Below are 21,308 nucleotides of genomic sequence, written 5' to 3'. Positions count from 1 at the left end.
TGTGTATTACTAGTACCTTGTTTGGTATTCTTTTTCAACCTATGTATAAATAACTAACAATCTATTGTGTATTGAAGTGTGTATTGCTAATATCAAGGATTTCTAGGTATTAGCAATGCAACGGTTTTAGTGCATGCATTAAAATGATTAAAGATCCAACTTTTACATCTTTTCTACCATAGTAGTGGAGGGTATCTTTGTAAATTATGGATCCCGTTTTGATAGCTAATGAATGCATAGAGACCAGACAAAGGAGTAATAAGCCAGGAATTGTATGCAAGCTGGACATACAAAAAGCTTATGACTTCTTAAACTGGGACTTTCTTATACAAATGTTGGAAAGTATGGGTTTTGGGGCCAGGTGGATAAGATGGATAAAATATTGTATTGGCACTGTCAGGCTCTCTATACTTGTGAATAGAGTACCCACTGGCTTTTTCCCTTCCAAGCAAGGCCTGAGACAGGGGGATCCTCTTTCCCCATTTTTATTCATCTTAGCTATGGAAGGAATGAGTAACCTTATTAATACAGCAAGGGGAAAAGGGTGGATCAAGGGGTTCCAAGCAGGAGAACTTTCTAGTTTGGAGGTAACTCATCTACAATATGCAGATGACACATTGGTATTTTGTGGAGCTGAGACAACAAATACTGATTTTGAGGGTCATTTTTGAAGCTGTCTCTGGTCTCCACATTAACTGGGAGAAAAGCTTCATCTATCCTATCAATAGTGTGCTTAACACAGAAGTTTTGACCAAAGCACTAGGAGGCAAGGTTGGGGAGCTTCCAACTACTTACCTAGGTATGCCTTTGGGAGCTAAAAGTAAGTCCAAAGGCATATGGAATGGGGTACTGGAGAAATGTGAAAAGAGACTCACCAGCTGGAAGAGTCAGTACTTGTCCTTGGGAGGAAGATTGACTTTAATTAACAGTGTGATGGATGCATTACCCTCTTATATGATGTCAGTCTTCCCTATGCCTGCCCGTGTATCTAATAGCACTGATGCTCTTAGAAGAAATTTCTTATGGCAAGGCAGTGAAGATAAGAAGAAGTTTCATCTTGTTAAATGGAAAGAACTGATGGTGAGTAAAAATACAGGAGGCCTAGGCATAAGAAATCTGAGGAAACAAAACCATAGCCTAATGATGAAGTGGTTGTGGAAGCTTGCAAATGAAGATAACATGCTCTGGAAAGAGGTCATCATAGCAAAAAATGGCATGGAAGATAAGTGGATGACTAAAATGATAAGTACTCCATATAAATGCACTGTGTGGAGGGGAATCAGAAATCTATGGCCATTGCTATATCATAGAACTAAGGTAGAAGTGGGAGATGGGTCAAAGACATCCTTCTGGGAGGATAAGTGGAATGGGTCTGTCCCTATGAAACAGTTGCATCCTGAATTGTTCACTTTATGCCAACATCAACAGGCCATTGTGGCTACAATGTGGACTGGCCAAGGATGGAATTTGTTCTTAAGGAGGAACCTTCAGGATTGGGAGATTGACAAAGTGGCAGAGGCTATCAGTTTCGACGCATGAAAATCTAAAGAAAAGAGGCTATCAGTTGGCTTCGAGATGTACTTTATGTGGAGAACATGCTGAGATAATTAACCATCTTTTTTTGCATTGTACATGGACAGAACAATTATGGAGAATGTTCATCTGTCTAAAGGGGATAAGATGGGTGAAACCAGGGAGCATTAAAGGAATCCTGAGCAGCTGGAATAGAGATGGCAATGCTTCTGACAAAGAGAAGAGATGGAAACTTGTCCCGGCATGTATTTGGTGGACAATCTGGAAAGAGAGAAACACCAGGAGTTTTGGAAATTGGCAGAATAGCTTACAGAAGATCAAGAAGATGGACTGCTTAGCTCTTTTCTATTTTGGTGTGAACAAGATATATTAACTAGGACAGAAGATATCTTTGATGTGCTAGTTATAAGTAGCAGTTTAGACTAAGACTATTTTATTCTGTAAGTTGTAAAACTTTTGAAGGGGAACTACACTTTTGTTGTTGTATACCTGAGGATATATAGATTAAAGTTACCAGTTTCAGAAAAAAAACATGCATTGCTAATGCAAGCATTACTAATACACTTCATTTAGCATTATTCTAATACACTCTATCAAACGACCCCTAAAGGGAATTCAAAAGTGGTTTCTTAATTATGTCTTATTATATTGATCCTTTAGATATATTTTGATTGATCTGCTTTTGATGAGCTAAGGCAACACAATAATTGTGCTTGTGTCAAGTTTATTTATAGATATCCAATTGAGACCAGAGGTTAGAAATTTTGGGCACTTCGCATGAGAGCTTCAACAGAGATAATATGATTGTATAATGGCTAACTAAATGATTGATGAAAGTGATTACTAACTGGAAGAATTTGTGCAGTGGCCAACTAATGGATTGATTAGAGGGATTTATTAGTATAGTTTCAAAGCAAGGTATAATTGCATCTCGAGCAGTTCAACTACTGGTCACGGAATGCCAATTATCCTATTATAAATATAGCATGTTGTTCAGCTTTTTCAATTATATTAAGAGCTCCTCCCTGTGAAAATAATTAAAGTAATGCATATGAACTGTTGCTAATATTTTCCCATTAGTTAGAGTACAAAATCATTAGTACATAAAGTTGGATATTTTTTCTCCCAATGGATATCTGAATTTTAACATTTCTCGTCTTTCTTCTCTTGTATTCTTGGAACTGGGTTGCAGATACCACTAAAGGGAACACCACATCAAGTTGCTTATTTTGCTGAGAAGAATGTTTACTCAGTTATAGTTTCAGTTCCAGTGAGTATATACTCCATCTTCTGTTATCTATTTGTGGTTTGAGATTAATGTATTAACATATGTTGTTAGGCTGGTAATATTTTGCTTTCAAGAGTTAGGCTGGTAATACAGATGCTCAGAGATGAGTCATTAAGCATACAGCAATTTGTGTACTACAGAGCTTTCCTACCCATGAATGCACAACACAGAATTGTTAGTTGACTACACTTATGGTCAGTGATCTGTGTGTCCCTCTCCAAACCCCACTCACTCACACACACAAAAATAAAATAAAATAAAATAAAAGAAGAGGAACTAAGATAGAAAGAAAATGTGAATCATTGGTGGAAAAAACAGAGGCTAGCATTAATATTACTGGCTTCATTTCATACAGTTCTGCTTGTTTCTGACAGGTTCTTAAGCCATTGAATCAAGTCCTATCATCTATAGCTGATCAAGAGGTTGGTCAGCAGTTTGATCCTGAGAATTTAAATTATGAAGGAAGCTATCCCATAGAAGAATTTGAGGTGCGGATTTTGGAACCAGAAAAATCTGGTGGGCCCTGGAAAACAAGGGCAAGTATTCCTATGCAAAGTTCTGAAAATGCTCTAACCGTGAGGATGGTTACTTTATTTGTGAGTTCAATCTTATTCCTCTTCTTTCTCTTTTTATTGTTTGTTTTTAATATTGAGTACAAGCTCTCCAAAAAGGATTTCAAACTTAATTTTTTTTCTTTGTAAAATAATTCAATGTTTATTTGCTCTCTCAGACTTAGCTGATTCAATTCTTTGAAGGTCAAGTTACCACCTTCTTGTTAGATTCTTAACATTGATAACCGCATTTATTGAGAATAAAATATCTGGGGAGGGTGGTATTTCTTTAATAAAAAACTACAACTTTTGGAATTCCAATTTGGAAAATACAAGATACTGTTCTAGTGGTACATACATTCAACTCTTCTGTGCATTTTCTATGTTGAATGTCACAATTACCTAAAGTAGAGTTTCTAAAGCTCCAGTTTCCCTTTGAAAAGCTCTCCTTGAAGTGATCTGTTTAAAAATCTTAAGATATTTCTCACCCTTAAGTCGGAAGTATAAATGAAAGTACCATGGCAAGGAAATTTGTTGGTTCCCCTAATTTCACTGTCAATTGAAATGTGACCTGCGCTATTTTGTCTCCTCCCCTTTCCAAAAGAAAGAAGAAGAAAATAAAACAAAACCTGGAGCACTACTTGAATACTACTTTGGTAGGAACATGAGGAGACTATTAAATCTTATCTTTGTGGAGACTTTCAAAAACTAATCATTTCCTCTTTTTTTCAATGTTCTACAACAGAATACAAAAACGAAAGAGAATGAAACACTTTTGGCAGTGGGAACTGCTTACGTGCAAGGGGAGGATGTGGCTGCAAGGGGGCGTGTGCTTTTGTTTTCTATAGATCGCACTGCTGATAATTCACGAACATTGGTATCTCCCACCACATGGCTTTCGCCTTCCATATTTCGTCCTTTTTTGGGGGCAAAATGAGTTGTTTTACTCTCTTCTTTTAAATGGTTTCAGGTCTCAGAAGTCTACTCAAAGGAATTAAAGGGTGCTATACCTGCTTTAGCTTCACTTCAAGGTCACTTGTTGATAGCTTCTGGTCCTAAAATTATCTTGCATAAATGGACGGGTTCTGAATTGAATGGAGTTGCCTTTTGTGACTATCCTCCACTTCATGCTGTGAGCCTAAATATTGTAAGTACAATTTTTAGTGGCTTTTCCTTCATTTCTGAGGAATATTATCAGATCAAACTCCTGATAAGGCTTAGTACTTGGGTGTTCTATTCAGTAAGTTTTTCATTTCATCTGGAGAAGTTATGTAAATCATGGTTCGTTTAATTTGTAACTATTGAAGTTTAAGAATGTGGATCAATGGTAGCCGATAGCCCACCCTCTTCCGAATTTGCATAGAGGATATAAAAGCTTATGAATATAATCTGAGATTTAACAATATAAGCTCACAAGGAATTGCATAATTTATAATCTTAAAGAGTGGTGAGTTTAACATTAAAAAAAAAGGCCTAGTGGATATCCCACTTTTGCACACCAGGGTTGTGAAAATCCACCAGAAGTGGCAGGTGTGCTTAGATTGAGGAGTTCCTATTATAATGCTGTAAAAAGTGCATAAGATGTAGTCATGAATCATGATTTGGTGAATCCAAGTTCTGCAGTTCCTATTATTCTGCATTGTTGGTAACAATTACAGAATTTGATGAGATAAATCATTTTGCAAGAGCTCAGTGTGCTTTAAAATCGTGTGCCCTGCACCCAACCCTGAGTATATGCTTAGACCAAAAACAAATTGGAAAATAACTTGAATGAAATGTTATGAAAGGAGCAACACTCTGCTAGTAGTTTCTTTTCTCTATTGAAAGATTCGGATTGGTTGTCCTATATCTATTACTTGTAGTTGGACAAAATTTTTTTGGTGGCTCAAGCTACAAAGAGAATCAAATAGACTGTTGGGGAGGAGCACATAATTTATTGTTTATTCTCTAAAACCTTGTCAATTTCCATAAATGAGGGATCTAATAGTACCTTTTCATTCTTGGACAAACGATATTAAATCATGAAAGTATTTGTAGTTCTCTTTGTTTAGTTTCCTAAAGCTTCTCACAAAAAAAATATTCTGAATGTTTTCCATACATTTTCCTTCAATGTTGTTATTTATAGGTGAAGAACTTTATTCTTCTTGGAGACATTCACAAGAGTATATCCTTCGTCAGTTGGAAAGAGCCTCAACTGAGCTTATTGGCTAAAGATTTTAGTCCTCTTGATTGTTTAGCAACAGAGTTTTTGATTGATGGTAGCACTCTCAGTCTTGTAGTTTCAGATGATCAAAAGAATGTTCAGGTAAGTTGTGGTTTTATATTTTTCTGTATTGTCGATGCAATAACTTTCGTGATAAAATACAGACCTTAGACCTAACACAACCCCAAAAACTAGTATAGAAGTTGAGTTTGTCCAAGACGATATAATGACAACTACCCATTTCCTCCACATACCAAGCTTACCAACCATAGCATGGACAACATAACATGGAGGCTAACATTGAAACACACAATAACATGGATGAGCCTAGCTTCGGTACCATGATAAGGATAAGAAATGAATTTTGGGCCTAACTCAACCTCAAAGCTAGCTCATAAGGCGAGGGTTGTCCAAAACCATATGAGGAGACAACCTATTACCTCTACAAATGTGGGACATGTAAACCTTGAAGGCCATTGCTCTTCTGTGGAACTTTAAGTTCGCAGAACAAGTTCACTCTAATAGCATGTGTACACACAATGTCTAGGATTAGTTGAATACCCATAAGTTGGTTTGCTCTAACTTCTTCAAATGATGCAAAACTTGTTGCCTATCACCTTTGTTTGAGTGGGTAAAAGTCCTACATTCATTAGCTAGTATTTGGGGTTGAGTTAGGCCCATATGCCATGTCTTCACATAGTATCGGACAGATCCATTCCTGTTTGTGCTCCCAGTCCACGCTCCAGTGGTCCTGGGCGTGTAGGGGGTTGTTAAAGTTGGTAAAAGTCCCCCATTAGTTGGGGAATGGACTGGTGGTCTCCTTATATGAACTTGGGCAATCTTCCCATCATGAGCTAGCTTTTGGAGTTGAGTTAGGCTCAAGTGCCATATCTTTACAATCTTCAACCTGAGAGTATTGTTTTTTTGTTCTCTATTCAGCTCCCTCCTGTACCACTTTTTTTTTTTTATCATTATTATTGTTATTATGGACTTTTTTGTGCTTTCTTTCCTTCGGGTTGGAGAAGGGTCTCTCACTGATTTGAGATGTGGATGAATTTGCTATGATATGACTATTCTAATGCATGAAAATGATACAAACTAGCTTTTTCCACTGAGCATGTCGTGAGCAAATTCAATTTTGAGTCACAGAATTTTATAGTTTCCGTGGATGATATTCGAAAGTGAAGTTTGTGACCTGCAACGTAGTTATGGAGAGTATATAACTAGTCATACTTGCAATAGCTATTCAGATATATGTTGGTCAGTATCAGTGATCTTGCATAGCATCTTGATAATGGTATTAGCCAAGAGGTTAATATCTTTTTTTACTTCCTACTGCTATTATTTTTAGCAATGGTTTGAAGACCTGCGATGTTATTCAAATTTAATTAGGGGCTTTGATATCAGACTCTAATTACTTATACTTGCTTAAATGTAGATATTCTACTATGCTCCAAAGGTGTCAGAAAGTTGGAAAGGGCAAAAGCTTCTGTCTAGGGCTGAGTTCCATGTTGGTTCTCGCATTACAAAGTTTCTACGCTTGCAGTTGCTTCCCACTACATCTGAACGAACTGCTACCACTCCTGGCTCTGATAAAACTAATCGCTTCGCTACAGTGTTTGGCACTTTAGAAGGCAGCCTTGGCTGTATAGCCCCTCTGGATGAACTTACTTTTCGTAGGCTTCAGTCCCTGCAGAAAAAGCTTGTCACTGCTGTTACCCATGTTGCTGGATTAAATCCAAGATCTTTCCGCCAGTTCCGTTCAAATGGAAAAGCTCATCGGCCTGGTCCAGACAACATAGTTGACTGTGAGCTGCTATCCCAGTAAGTAGTCTTTGGAACTATCTAGCACTTCTTTTTAGTTTACTCAAATTTTGTTTTTAAGTGTTGCCAACTTCCTTGTTTAGACAGTTGAGTATGTACCATATTATGTTTGGTGGTACCTTCTCAAAATAAATTATGTTTGGTAGTTAGTGATAAGGAAGCGTCTTGCCTTGTGATGAGATTGAAGAGCTCCATGACCATGACTACAATAATTTGTTTCTGAAGACTGGTTTGGGGTACTCTAGATCTCACACTCAATCCTACAAGGACATACAAGTCTCTGACAAGGTTAAAAGAGCATTGGCTAATGCATGATGTAATATACATTCAGAAAAAAAAATAGATGACCTATTAAATGTGTCACAACACCAAAGCATTCATCCTAACTGGTTAGTTTAACTTTCCATTAGATGATTTTTAAGTCTCATCTTGTCATCTTCATTTCTCTTAGTGTCACATTTAACGACTGTTGCATAGGGAGGTCTATGGAGGACATGATTATATCTACGCTACTGACCTCCGAGTTTACCATTTATATATGCTACTTATGCGTTATCATATGTGATCACTTTGATCTTGACGGGATGCTGTATGACTGCATATCTTTCTCAGTAAGTTTTATTAGAGAGTATACATATTCTTGTTTATAACCTCCTAAGGGATGCGATGCTCCGATTCTTTCACATGGTATCAGTGCCAAACTTTGGTTAGGCCGTTTTCATAATTGTTCTCTTTATCTATTCTTTTTACTCTGTGTTTCTCTCATCTCTCTCAGTTCAAGCCCTATTGAGCCACTAGATTGTGAGCCTACTCTCCTCTTGGCTCCAGGCTCCAGGCTCCCTCTTGAGACATACTCTCTATTTCTTTCCCTGAAAGTGTTCAAGTTTGTGTGTGAATTCCTAGAATAAGGTCACTTATCCCTTATTTGTTGTGTAAGGGTTTTCAAAGGATTTTATTATATCTTGGGCTGCTTCACCCATTCCTTTAAGGTTTTGAGTTGGATACTCAGCTTTTTTTCTCTGTGCCCAAGACAATTAGCATAGAGCAGTGCCAAAACTATGCAAGGGCTTAAGCTCAAAGCACTATCAAAATGTGGGTTTTAGTAGAGAGGCATAATGAAGGAAAAATAAAAATTGTAGTGTATATAATGATGCTTGAAAAGGAGGAGAAAGATGGCCCAGTGAGGTGCGAGAGGTTGGCGGTGATAGGTTCGAGGGGAAGTAGAGGTAAAACCGTGGAAGAATTGGTGAGAGGTGATTAGACGGGACATATCACATCTTCAACTCACTGAGGACATGATCTTAGCTGGGAGAGCATGTTGGTCGATGATTAGGGAAGATGGTCAGTAGGTAGTTGAGTGTCTCCTCTTCTTCCAGTGGTAGAGCAGGGTTTTAGTTTGGAGCACCTATCTGTTTCCTTACCAGTGGCATCATCCTATTCTTCAATTCTATTACTACTGTTGTTTCTTTTATTTTTTTTATCTTCACCAATTTACTTTTTACTGTCAGCACTTCTCTTTCTTCAATATTTCCATCATAGCTTTTGTTTCTTGCATTTCTTTCAAACCTATTCGGAAAATACTTTTCTTCAGTTGAGGGTTTATTGGAAACAACCTCTCTTCCCTACAAAGGTAGGTTTAGGGTCTTCGTATATCCCTACCCTCTACAATCATACTTGTGGGACTATACAGAGTATGTTATTGTCGTAATGCCCGAAAAGAATATAATCACAAAAAAGAAACAATTTTAAGACTGGTATAATTGAAAAACAATAATTTAAAGAAATAGATGAAGTAAAAAAGAATGTAGGTTCAGAAACTAGTTAAAATTTGGATGTAGATAAAAATATGTAGTTTTAAGTTTCGTATTAAGTTGCCACTTTTCTTAAATACAATCTCTAAATTTGTTTTTTCTTTTCTGATTATGTTATTGTTTAATGTCTACATTTTCAATCATCTTATGGGTGTGTTTTAGCTTTTGAGGCCTAAAATTTCCTTCCATATTGTTGGTTTTACTATTGTTTTTTGAACTTCCTTTTGAGAATTGGTGGTTGTATACTTGAACTGATTAAAAAAACACCAAGAAGGTGCAAGCAAAATTTTTTACAGATCAAAACAAAAGTATGTCGCTCTTCTTAGGGATCCTATCAGATCTTGTCAGGTAAGGAGCATTAGTTTTCCAGATCTATTTCCACTTTCCAGAAATCGAGCTATCATAGCAAGATTTTTACTGTGAAATGATATCTGATTTTACTTTTTTTTCTAAATCCTTGCACTATGAAAGAACATCGGAAGTTCTCCAGAATTGGTAGCAGTTTACCATCATTGCCTCTGGACTCTAGAGGACACTGTGCTTGCTTCTAGCATTACAGAAAGTCTATGTATGTCAGGGAACAATGTTTTGAGAGGAGCATGACTTATCCATTAGTTATTCCAGAAAGAGATAATCCTCCCATCCCCAACTTTGAAACTAATGATGTCCATAAATTGTTGCGACTGATTCCAGATGTTTATCTAAACCCCAACACCATAAGGTATGTTTACAGTTTTAGTATCCAGGGGCTATGAACTCCATACTCACTAATTACTTCTTTTATAAATCTTGTTCTTCAGATATGAACCTACACATCCGTTTCATCATCTAGCTGATGTTGATGTTCTGTTGCTTCAGATTCCTAATTTTCAGTCCCTGCTCCTTTTTACAAGCTATAAAATAATGGTCCATTTTACTAGGTGAATTGTCCTCTTTCCCCTTGCCATAAGAACCCCCTTTTGTTTATCCAAAGTCCAAATTTTTTTAGTCCAGCACATCATTTATCAGTACTAGTCTACCCCTCAATGGCAAGTATTGACTCTTCCACTTTGCCAATCTATCCTCACATCTTTCCAGTACCCCTTTCCAAATTTCTGATGCTTTGTTCTTAGCTCTCACAATAAAAAAACCCAAATAAGTAGGGACGTGATCCTACATCAAACCCCAATGCATTTGCAATCATGCCAGATTTTCAACTTCCTTAACAGGAAAGATTAGACTTCTGCCAAATGTGATGGCGCCCTCAGATTTCTTCAAAAACTGTGACAATAACTCTGAAGTGTCTAAGCTGATCCATTGTTGCACCACACATAACTAATGTATCATCAATATAGTTAGATGGAACTTTCCAAGCCATTCTGTTCATTATTTGAAGCTCTGAACTACCATTATGTTTAGCAGTCTTGAGCATATTTCTGAAGCGTTCCGTTACCAAGATAAATAAGAAAGGGAATTGGATCCCCTTGTCTCAAACAGGGGATTTATTCACTAATACAGAATGTTTAGTGGTGCTTGTGCAAAAGGTGATTCATGTATTCCACATTTTCCCAAAGCTCATTCATGCCAGAAACTTAAGTACGAAGCTCCACCCCCCCACACAGTATCCACACATTCGCTTGCGTCCATGTTTTGTCTGTTCTTATGAAGGTCATCTGAAAATCATCAAGTAATTGATCGTCGGCCCCTCAATCTTTCTGTCCGAATTTAGAAAATGATCTTGTAAACAGTGAAAATTAAATTGATGGGTGTAATATCCTTCAAACACATCACCTGGTTTCTTTGTGATCAAAGCATTGCAAGTTATATTCAAATTTTTTTCTAAATTTTCCTGTCAACGAAAAAAGATCCTTTCTTTCATAAAATGTTCTATGATAATAGATCATCATGTTTGAGAAAAGTCCATGGTGTGTCTATCAGGTCCCGGGGCTTTATCATTAGCACACTGCTTGATGACATCCCATACATTCTGCTCCTAAAGTCTTTGTGAGCAATCATTCTCTTCTCCCATTTATTCTTGGACACTCCCTTATATTGAAATCAGGTCCGTAGAATGCATGATATGTTAAGTCAATTTTGGGGCAAAGAATCTCCATAGAAGGAAAACTATGTTCCTTGGCTTGAAGGTAGGTATCTCCTGTTGGAAATTATATCATCTTTTTGGTGGTGGGTGAAGGCTTATCAACGAGATTCGTGGTGCTTAATGCTGTGATAAAGTGAGAATATTTAAGATCTGGTTATGGCTTGAAAATTTTTGTGAAATTTGTGACAAGACACTGTATCTCAATCTTTTTGACAACGTTGATCAGTTGTAGTAGCATCTGTATTCGTATCATTAATGTGTATATCTTGTTCATTTTGCAGCTATGAGATGCTCCCATTGGAGGAACAGCTTGAGATAGCTCAGCAGATCGGAACCACTCGGATGCAAATAATGTCAAACTTGAATGACATGATCTTGGGTACAAGTTTCTTATAATGTAGCTCTAATGAGGACGTATAGATCAGAAACCAATGTAGCTAATTTGAAGGTAAGTGGGGTACTGGAGCATTTCAGAAGTAATCTTCGACCAGTTAAAAGCCTTCAGTAATCATCCTCGTAGAAGTAAGGCTGCTTTTAACTCCCAACAAGCTGTTTCCTCACAAATCATGAATCTGAAGAACGTTGCAGTCATCATTCTCGTCAAGAGCAGCGTTGGTTCTCTGTTGTTATTGATGAATGTATATGAATTAGGTGTATGAAATCCAGGGTCATTTATTATGTATTGCTGCTTAAGATGAAAGGTGAAGCTTGATCTTCTATAACCAATCATTGCTTATCTTGTAGATTATGTTTATGATGCATAAGTGATTACACCATCACCAAAGTTAGGGAATTAGTACGAAGGGTATGCAGAGCAGAAATGAAGTCAAATTCAGCTTGAACATAGATTGAATGAGGAAGTGTATTTGAGGTGATTTTTGCTTGGCACCTCGAAAATACTAGTTTGTCCAATTCTGCTGGTTAACAGTTAGCAACTATTGCATATTTTTCTGGCACCTCGCTCCATATTCCGAATAACTAAGAGTAACACTTTCATTTCCAGAGTTTTTTCTTCTTTCCCTTAAAGCATTCTGTGTTTGTAGTTCATACTGATTCATTCTAGAAACATACTATGTGGTGGGTGGATTAGTGATACTCGAATCGAAAACCCTTGTCACTTTCACCATACCCTTACTTCCAATTCTGATTCTTTTCTTTTATGTATGCATCTTTTCTTAACTAATGATTGCTTCACTAGTTCAAAATCTGGGTTAAAGCGTTGCACGTGTGTATACTCAGGATGTGAACATTTGGAAAGAATGTTCCAATGGTCAAAGGAGAAAAGCTCTAGTTATTGATGCCATGGCTTCTCAAAAGAGAAGAAAAAGTGGAGTTTATTGGACGCATTAGTAAATACTTAATAGATGGACAACCCATATTGATCTAGTTGAAGTGGTGGTCTGAAAATATTTGTGGTACAGATATGTATAATCTGTTACTTTTTGCCAAAAAAAGAGGTGTGGTATGCAATTGTCTATGAACCTAGCTAATAAATACCTGATTATTCATGGTGTGATTTATTCCTATTTTTACTTAAATGACATGTGTTATGTCAATGATACCAAGGGGATACTAAATAAATAGAATTGGAATATGAATGAAATATAATGTGATAGAGCTACTATGAGGTTCCTTTTGAAATGAGGCTAGGGAGCCACTACGAAGAAGTTTTGGGTATTATGAAGGAAGTTTCTAGCTCATATTGCTCATGGGTTAGGGAACGGGATCGAATCTCCTGTTGTTCCTCAATAGCTCAGCGGTAGAAAGGTCGGTTTACCGTGTTTACACAAATCATAAAGAAGCATTAAGCGGCCATATTAACCCTTTTAAATGTTTAAACTCTATGACTTGACCAATATTTCCATGAAAAAGAATATCATAGAAATAAAGAAGTAAAAATCCATTCATATAGTTTGGGACAAATGCTTTTGGAAATGTCTAGAAAAAGAGGGACACAGATCAGAATGCAATGGAGATTAGTGAAGTTATAGATAGCATATGGCCTCCTTTCCCATGATTAGTTTCTTCCTCTTTTTCCAATTTGTAGTCCCATTCATATCACATTATTGTGTATAGTCCATAATCACTAGATATTGTTGTTATATCTCTCTTTCAAATGCTACCAAAAAAGCCCATCATGAAGCTAACTCCTCAATTTTAAAAAGATCTTAAATTTGGTCCCATCAAGGGATACGTGTGGGAAGAGAAGATTATTATTTGTTATGGAGAGAAGGGAGAGTTCTATCTGTAACGAATCCTTAATATAGTTTACGAGTGTTTACGTGTGTTTAGTTTTTCTCATTTGCTCGCGTTACTTGGTACCTATTACTGATGAGAGCTGGCATATATCTCGTGGAATTAATCAAGATATGAAAGTTGATCTGAACATGACAATCATAAAAAATAAAAATACAAAGGGCGTTAGCTAATCTTCAAGTTGAATTAGATATTAAAAGGTACAATTGGAAAGTCATTGACTAAGAAAGTACTATTATAACTCAAACTTGTGACGCATAATTTCGAAAAAAAAGAAATGAAGAAAAAGAAGACCTTATTATTACACTGTTCCATTGAAGATGAAAGAAAGTAATGCATGCTGCTAAGGCAAATGTTACGCCTTGCTATATGACTCACGCCAAATTAATTTAATGTCGAAAGTTATTTTTGCTTTTAGGCATGCCTCTTGTCTTCACTTTATTTATTTGTACCTAAAAAAAAAGAATATAACATTTTGGTCAATGTCCTTTTGTGAATACATTTTCACATGCAAATTTATTTCTTTTCTAAACTTTTTAAGTTTATCTTTTAGTAAAGGTCAGCTATTTGCCTAATTTCTTTTGTATATAAACCTATTTAACTTTGAATTTCTCATCCCCTCTTAGGTGTTTGTTTGGGATTTGACAATAGGGGGTCTTGATTGTGACAAAAAATTATCACTTTATTATATCTTCCAAAAAATTGGTGTTATTTATATTTCCAAGTCAACAATTTTTGAGCATGCAAGAAATTTTTATTTTGATGAGTTATATCGGTAATATAATTTTTGATTGGTAATTCATTAGTAGTTCGTCGCTACATTATGCACTGTTGAACCTAGGGGAAGAGATACAGTGAATGAATAGGGTGAGAAAAAATGATTTTTTCTCAAAAAGTTTGTTTTATGTATATTACTAGTCAAAAATAATTAAATGTGTGATAAATATATTAATAGAGTTGTTTTTACTTAAAATAGAATGTGATCTAAGCCTGTTTCTTTAGAGGTTAAAGGGGTAATCTTAAAAATTTCCTTTCAGATTTCAATTAGTAACACTAACTTCTTTAATGATTGATGATATTAGCTTATCTTTATTTCATATTAGACGATCGAAATCTGGGAGGTGTTGGAGACTTTTGTTGAGAAAACGTGGACAAGCACAAAAATATATATGGTAAAAGTAATGAAAATAAAATGTTATAAAAATTTTTACGTGAAAACCCTTCTAAATAAAAAAAATCATGAGCCAACAGGAACAACTGATATCACTTTAAAACATCACCGTTTTTAGTGTTGAGAAGTATTAAAGACACTTCAATGCCACAAACTTTAGTCAACCACTGAATGCTTCTCTTAATTTGTCGTTTTTATGATTTTTGTTGTTGCATAGACAACAAAAATAATAAAAGATTATTCCAAATGACAATTTATTTTACAACTAAAATTTTGCATATATGTTGTATTTTCTTTCTCTATGATACATAGACTTCCTTCGACATTATATTTTTTTTTTTGGAATTTCATCATGTTGTATTTATGTAGTATTCTTATTTGACGTTTCAAAAATAAAGTATCAAAATATTTAATTGAACCGTAATTAAAACTAAAGAGAAACCAAAATAGTTTGAACAAGTTGAAAAGCCTAAATTCTAGTTGTCTAGAATAAAGTAATCAAACATATCAATATAATATTAATTTGAAAATACAATAAGAACTCATAAATTGTAATCTCAGGTATTCGGATTAACAAACTATAAATAATCAAAGATGAAAAGAAATAGAAAAGAACTATTCAAGTCTACAGACTTCACTGTATATCCTTAAGAAATTTAATATTTGAGGTTGTAAATTAATTTCCTCCTTGGATAAAACGAATTAAGCGTTAAAGAAGTAGTAGTACCTCAAACTTCAATAATTTCAACGAACTCAAAAAGACAACAACGAGATCACACACACAAACATGATCGGTTGATTTTGTTTTGTAAGAAATGTGTGTAGAAGAAGGAAAGAGTTCGATGCAAAAAAAATGAAAGAAAATCTCTATTTATTGTCAAAAAGGGATAAATGTCACAACTCTTTGAGAAAAAAAACAAACTGAAAGGTCACAACCTTTTGAAAAACGCACGACCTTTCAAACGGTCACAACACCGTAGAAACGACAAACCCTTTCATAAAAACCACAATTCTTCATTTCTTATTCAGATCTTTAAAACGTAATATAAAACTTTAAATATTAAATTTACGATCTCCACTCAAAAAACAATATAACTATTTTAGATTGTTACTTTAACCATCATAATTCACGTACGATATATATTGTTTGACATCAAACAGAACAATCAATTAATATATATTTCAACAAAAAGTTGTGTCATGCATCTTCCTCATTCATCATTCTAGAATTTGAGACAATAGATTTTTTGTGGGAAAAAATTGGTACACTAACATTATGAACTTTAATGATGGTCTCCAAGCGTGTAATCTGACTAATCACATTAAAATGACCAAATCTAACAAGTCAAATGGCACATAATTAAAATCTACATATACATGTTCTTACTTACTTTAATTTAGGTTATATACATTGTTAATAAAACAAATTTATCTACTATCAAGCTACTTATATCTATTATTATTATAGCTCAAGACAATGAATTTAAAAGTGTAAGCAGATTTAAACGTAGATAATATCGATAGTGTATAGAAATTCTCTCTCTCTCTCTCTCTCCTCTATATATATATATATATATATAATTTAAACTAGTCATTTCTAGCCCGCGACAATATTATATTCTCCTTATTGTTTTAATTTCTCTAATAATGTATTGTCTGAAAATTTGTATTTGGATCAGAATATTAAATTATTATTTGATCACATTGCAGACATTGAAGTTTTGTAGGACTTTACAAGTTGCGTTCAATTCGAGTTGGGACTCTACAAATTCTGTTCAACTCAGATAAGGATTCTTGGAGGCCACTCAACCCTAAACCCTATTTTATGTCTATATAAAGGGTACTAAATTCCCTTAAAAGGCATCTCGAAAATTCCATAAAGAGATCAAAATTTCGAATACTCCACAAATTGATGGATTATTCACATAGAGAGGTCAAATCTAAATCATCCTAGTTCGAGAAATACGCTACTAACGGCCCTCGATTCATGGATAAATCCTAGGAAAGTAGAATCAAGGGATCAACAGAATTATACTCGCTATCTTAATCAATAAAATTATGTTTCTTCATATTTTATTTGTATGATTTATTTATTTTTCATATATTTAAAATTTGTTGCAAACACACGTATCAATTTTTAAATAGTAACTCCACCATAGATATAAGAGTAATTGATTTTGTGTTTTGACTAAAAGTCTCAAATGAGAAAAGGGAGAGGTGATGGTTATTATGCATTCTTTGGAATAAAATGGATATATATAATTGCAGAAATTCCTAAATGTTTCTTACTATTGGAACAGAAAATCCATAATTTTATATTGACTATGCTTTAATTTAATTAAGTAGTGATTGCTGAACCACCCCCCCCCCTCACCCCACCCCACAACAACATATTCATGGTGTCTTCCACACATGCACTATCTCTTCTTTTCTTCATTGAAAAATAATTTGTTGTGTGACATATATATATATAGATAGATTTTTTTATTTTTTTTTGCATTGAATACTCATTATCTTATCTTTTATTGAGTAAATATAGAACTATTTACACAATCGTAGATATTTATGAAATATATCTAAATAATTTAATAGATTAACATACATAGTGGCAGAGCCAGAATTTTCAATAAGGGGTTCAAAATTCATAAAAATTGACACACGGAGTAGCCGAAGGTGGTTTGACATCTACTATATATACATAAAATATTATTTTAACTATGTATAAATAATATAATTTTCCGTCGAGATGAATACCCTTATACCAAGGTGGCTCCACTCCTGAACACATATATATGTGTTATATTGCAATACATCAATCTATATTATCTCGTATTGTAATGAGATGGAATTTTAATTATCGTAAAATGTCACTATTACATTACATATACTAAAAAAAGTAATATATCAATTTTAAATTTTCGTATAATTTAACACTTAGGAAACAAGGTGATCTTTTTACATGGGATCTGTCTTGCATGTGAGGGATTTTCACGACATATGACTGAAATCAAAACAAAAATAAAAAAGGAAAGGCTTCTTTATTTTATATTATTATTAGGTTAGTCTCTTTACAGGGTGTTCTGTTTAATTAATTAATTGATTTCAATTTACACATCTAAAAAAAAAGAAAATACTTCTTCAATATATTGTGAAGATAACATGCCATATTTTTCTACAATATTACTGTAATATATTTGCTTAGTTAAATTTTTTATTTGTCCATTAACTTTTTTTATGTTTCCTTGCAACGGTTTAGGGTTAATGTCAGTCAATAAAAAAATTGAAATAACTACGTAAATACATCTTTAAGTATTAAAAATAATCCAATTCAAGCAAATTTCAGATAAAAAAATGTATTAAAATTGATCAAATTTTTCGATCCAAAATATCCATTTTAGCGCGCATATATATATATATATATGTGTGTGTGTGTGTGTATCAAGAGAAAAAGAATTTATTGTTCATATTTTATCCTTATTAGGCAAGATTAACTACTCATTCCACATCATTATAATATGCACAAATTCATTTATTATTCCTTATACAACTTGTTTGCATGGTTGTTATTTATTGTGTGGTAATTTTTTTTGTTGGTTTAATTTAAATATAATATTTGTTTTGATTGTTACTTAAAAATTAGAGTCGAGGGTTTATTTGAAGTGATATTTGTATTTTTCGTATCACCTCTGAGATAAAGGTAAGATTTGTGTACACATCACCGTCCCTAAATTCCACTACGTGGGACTACGCTGGATATGTCGTTAGTGTTTCTTACTTAATTTTATTGTATTGTATTGTATCATTAAAATCATCGTTATGTAACAATATGAAAGTCTCATTTTATGTAACACTCGATTTGATGTGATTGCTTCGTTACTTCTTTTTTCTCCTCATCTTGTATTTATTATTACATAATAATCATTTTTATCGTTTACCTATCCTTTTATAGTATTCCTACTTATCTTTTATTTTTTGTACGTATAGTATTATATAATAAAGAAAAATAATGTATTTAATAACAATAAGTAGTGGATAAATAAAAAATAATTATATATAGGCACCATTTTTACCAACACGTGAATTGATGAAAAGAAATATATAATGTTTGTGTAGATCAACGATTTGACGAATTGTCGTGAGATTTAATTAGACAAATTTCTCGTTCCTTTCAGTAATTGTAATATCTAAATTTGAAGCAAATGCTTCCTTTTTCCAACATTTCTCTCTAGTTCTACGTACATCTTTATTCTTATATTATAATTATAAATAAATATAAACTATATATTATAACTATAAACTATATATTATAATATTATTTTTCCTACTACATATCCCGCTGCCTTAGGCCATTCACCTCATCCCTATATTTATCTAACGTACATTCATACTCTTAATGTTTTACCGTCAAAATTAAAATATTTGGTATTTCGAAATTGGAAAGGTGTTTGTATAATTAAATAAATAGAGCAAGATATTTTAATTTATCATTATTGGAGGTGAATTTAAAATTTGAAATTTATGTGTCGATTAATTAATGTATATGTATACTTCTTCGAATTCACTTTTACTTGTTATATTTGATTCTGACACACTCATTTAAAGAAACATTAATGTTTGACATGATTATTTTACCACCCTAATTTCATTAATTTATGTCTTCAAAAATGATTTGGGTAATTAAATAGAAAATTTATTTTTGAAATAATTGTGAGGGAGTAATACTACTCACATCATCTAAATGTTTTTTTACACGCCCTTTAAAAAAAACATTATTTTAAAAAGAGTTCTAATTATTTTATGCTTTATTCATATTGTAAGATATAATATCTATTTATTGAATGTTTTACTCTAAGTTATAAGCAATCTTCAAAATAATTATTACCAAGGATAAAATAGAAGAAAAAAAATTATCTTGAACTTCTAATATAATTAATAATTTTAGATACAGTAGCTATTTTTTGAAGTTACTACAAATACTTTGAAAGGGGGGAATTATTGAATTCACAATTTTTTTAATTTTTATTTTTTTAATTGAATTCACAATCATATTCATATATAGTGAATCTTTTAATACATGTATAGAATCTAAATAAATACCTCCACCTTCCTTGTTTCTTCCTACTCCAATACAAAATTATGTTAACTTCCATAATAGAATGAGTTGAATAGATCAATGTTCTATATAATATATGTTTTTATTATAATTTACATTATATTATAAATATTATAAAACAAGATTAGAAAATTAATCCCCTTAATTACTCAAATCAAGACATGGAAATGTAAGATGCACATCTATTAATTAACCGACAAAGAAAGCAAGCATCTTATTTACTGTTTTTAAAATGGTAGGTGAAGAAACCTTACCCCAGAACACGAACCAGGTTCGTGTAAGTTGCTTTTAAGTAAAGACAGAGTAAAGACACAAACACTTATTGAATTAAAAACCTTCCTCACTCAAGGAAGGAAAAACCTCGTTTTATTAATTCAACTATAAGATTTTGTGATTACAACTCAATAATCAAAAAGACTTATCTCTACTACTCCCTCGATTGACTCCAATCGATCTCTCCAAAAGGTCAAACCCACCTTTTGTTACAACTCTCACTAACACTCAACCCTACAAAGAGCCAAACCCACCCTTTGTACAATAAACTGTAAATTACAATTAAGAACAAAAACAAGACAAATAGTTCTACACGATAAAACCTTCTCACTCAAGAATATTTTAAGCGTAGTAAACCTATCAACCTTGAAGACTTCAATTTGATGAATAATTCTCCCTTGTTCTCTGCGTGAAGTCGTATCTTTCTTCCTCTGCCTCGTGCTCTTCTTATAGAGTTTCTTTTGCCTTGTACACTCCTTATCAGATAAGGTAAGGAAGTTATTGTTGAACAAGGATTCCCTTTTAAAGTACAATCCTTATTATATACAAGTTCCTTCCTTAATAATATATTTAAGGTTTTCCTTATTTCTATCAACTTATACCTTTAATATATTATTTTTGGCTTTGACAAATAACTCTATTTTCTTGATTACATGGCTGACCCATTTTACTCGATCTTGGACTCGAGCTTGGCTTCTTTTGCTGCGTACATTTGCTACTGATTATTTGCGCTTCTTGTCTATCATCAAAACATGAATTATCGATTCTATCATATTCTATCAAAATGGTAGGCAATTAATCAAAATGCAAATAATTAACTTAATTATAGCCCATCAATATAGACTGATATAAAAGTATTATTAAAATATATAATTAAGTTCTACTTTATATTTTTTTTTTTTTAAAAAATGTTATTACATTAATCCATTTATTTTATTTTATAAACCCAATACGTGATGTGAATGATTATCATTGTCCAAACATAGGTGAACGTAGTGGTCTATTTTTTAATTTAATAAAATAAAGTATATGATCACGAAATTTTTTTTTTTAAATATGATCGTGATTTTTTTTCTATAAATTATTTATACAGATATTGTTTTCATTATCTATAAACTTTAAATTACTTACATTGTTATAGTTGGTTGTAAATTACTAATATTTATAATATGATTATCTTATAATCAAATAATGTGATTATATAA

At 33.3% G+C, this 21,308-nt stretch overlaps 1 protein-coding gene across 1 annotated transcript in view; it reads left to right on the top strand.

Annotated features, from left to right (window-relative positions):
* LOC107014611 (cleavage and polyadenylation specificity factor subunit 1) overlaps positions 1-12,418 on the top strand; it is a 43,078-nt gene extending 30,660 nt beyond the window's left edge. Inside the window, exons 20-26 of the mRNA XM_015214589.2 lie at positions 2,726-2,803; positions 3,196-3,417; positions 4,118-4,249; positions 4,343-4,519; positions 5,498-5,677; positions 7,014-7,399; positions 11,572-12,418. Coding sequence (XP_015070075.1) covers positions 2,726-2,803; positions 3,196-3,417; positions 4,118-4,249; positions 4,343-4,519; positions 5,498-5,677; positions 7,014-7,399; positions 11,572-11,686 — 1,290 coding nt within the window. The 3' untranslated portion in view covers positions 11,687-12,418. The remainder of the gene's footprint in view (positions 1-2,725; positions 2,804-3,195; positions 3,418-4,117; positions 4,250-4,342; positions 4,520-5,497; positions 5,678-7,013; positions 7,400-11,571) is intronic.
* The last annotated feature ends 8,890 nt before the right edge of the window (positions 12,419-21,308 follow it).

Source organism: Solanum pennellii, chromosome 3 (assembly GCF_001406875.1).
Source record: "Solanum pennellii chromosome 3, SPENNV200".
NCBI lineage: Eukaryota > Viridiplantae > Streptophyta > Magnoliopsida > Solanales > Solanaceae > Solanum > Solanum pennellii.
This window is presented reverse-complemented; position numbering and strand designations above follow the sequence as displayed.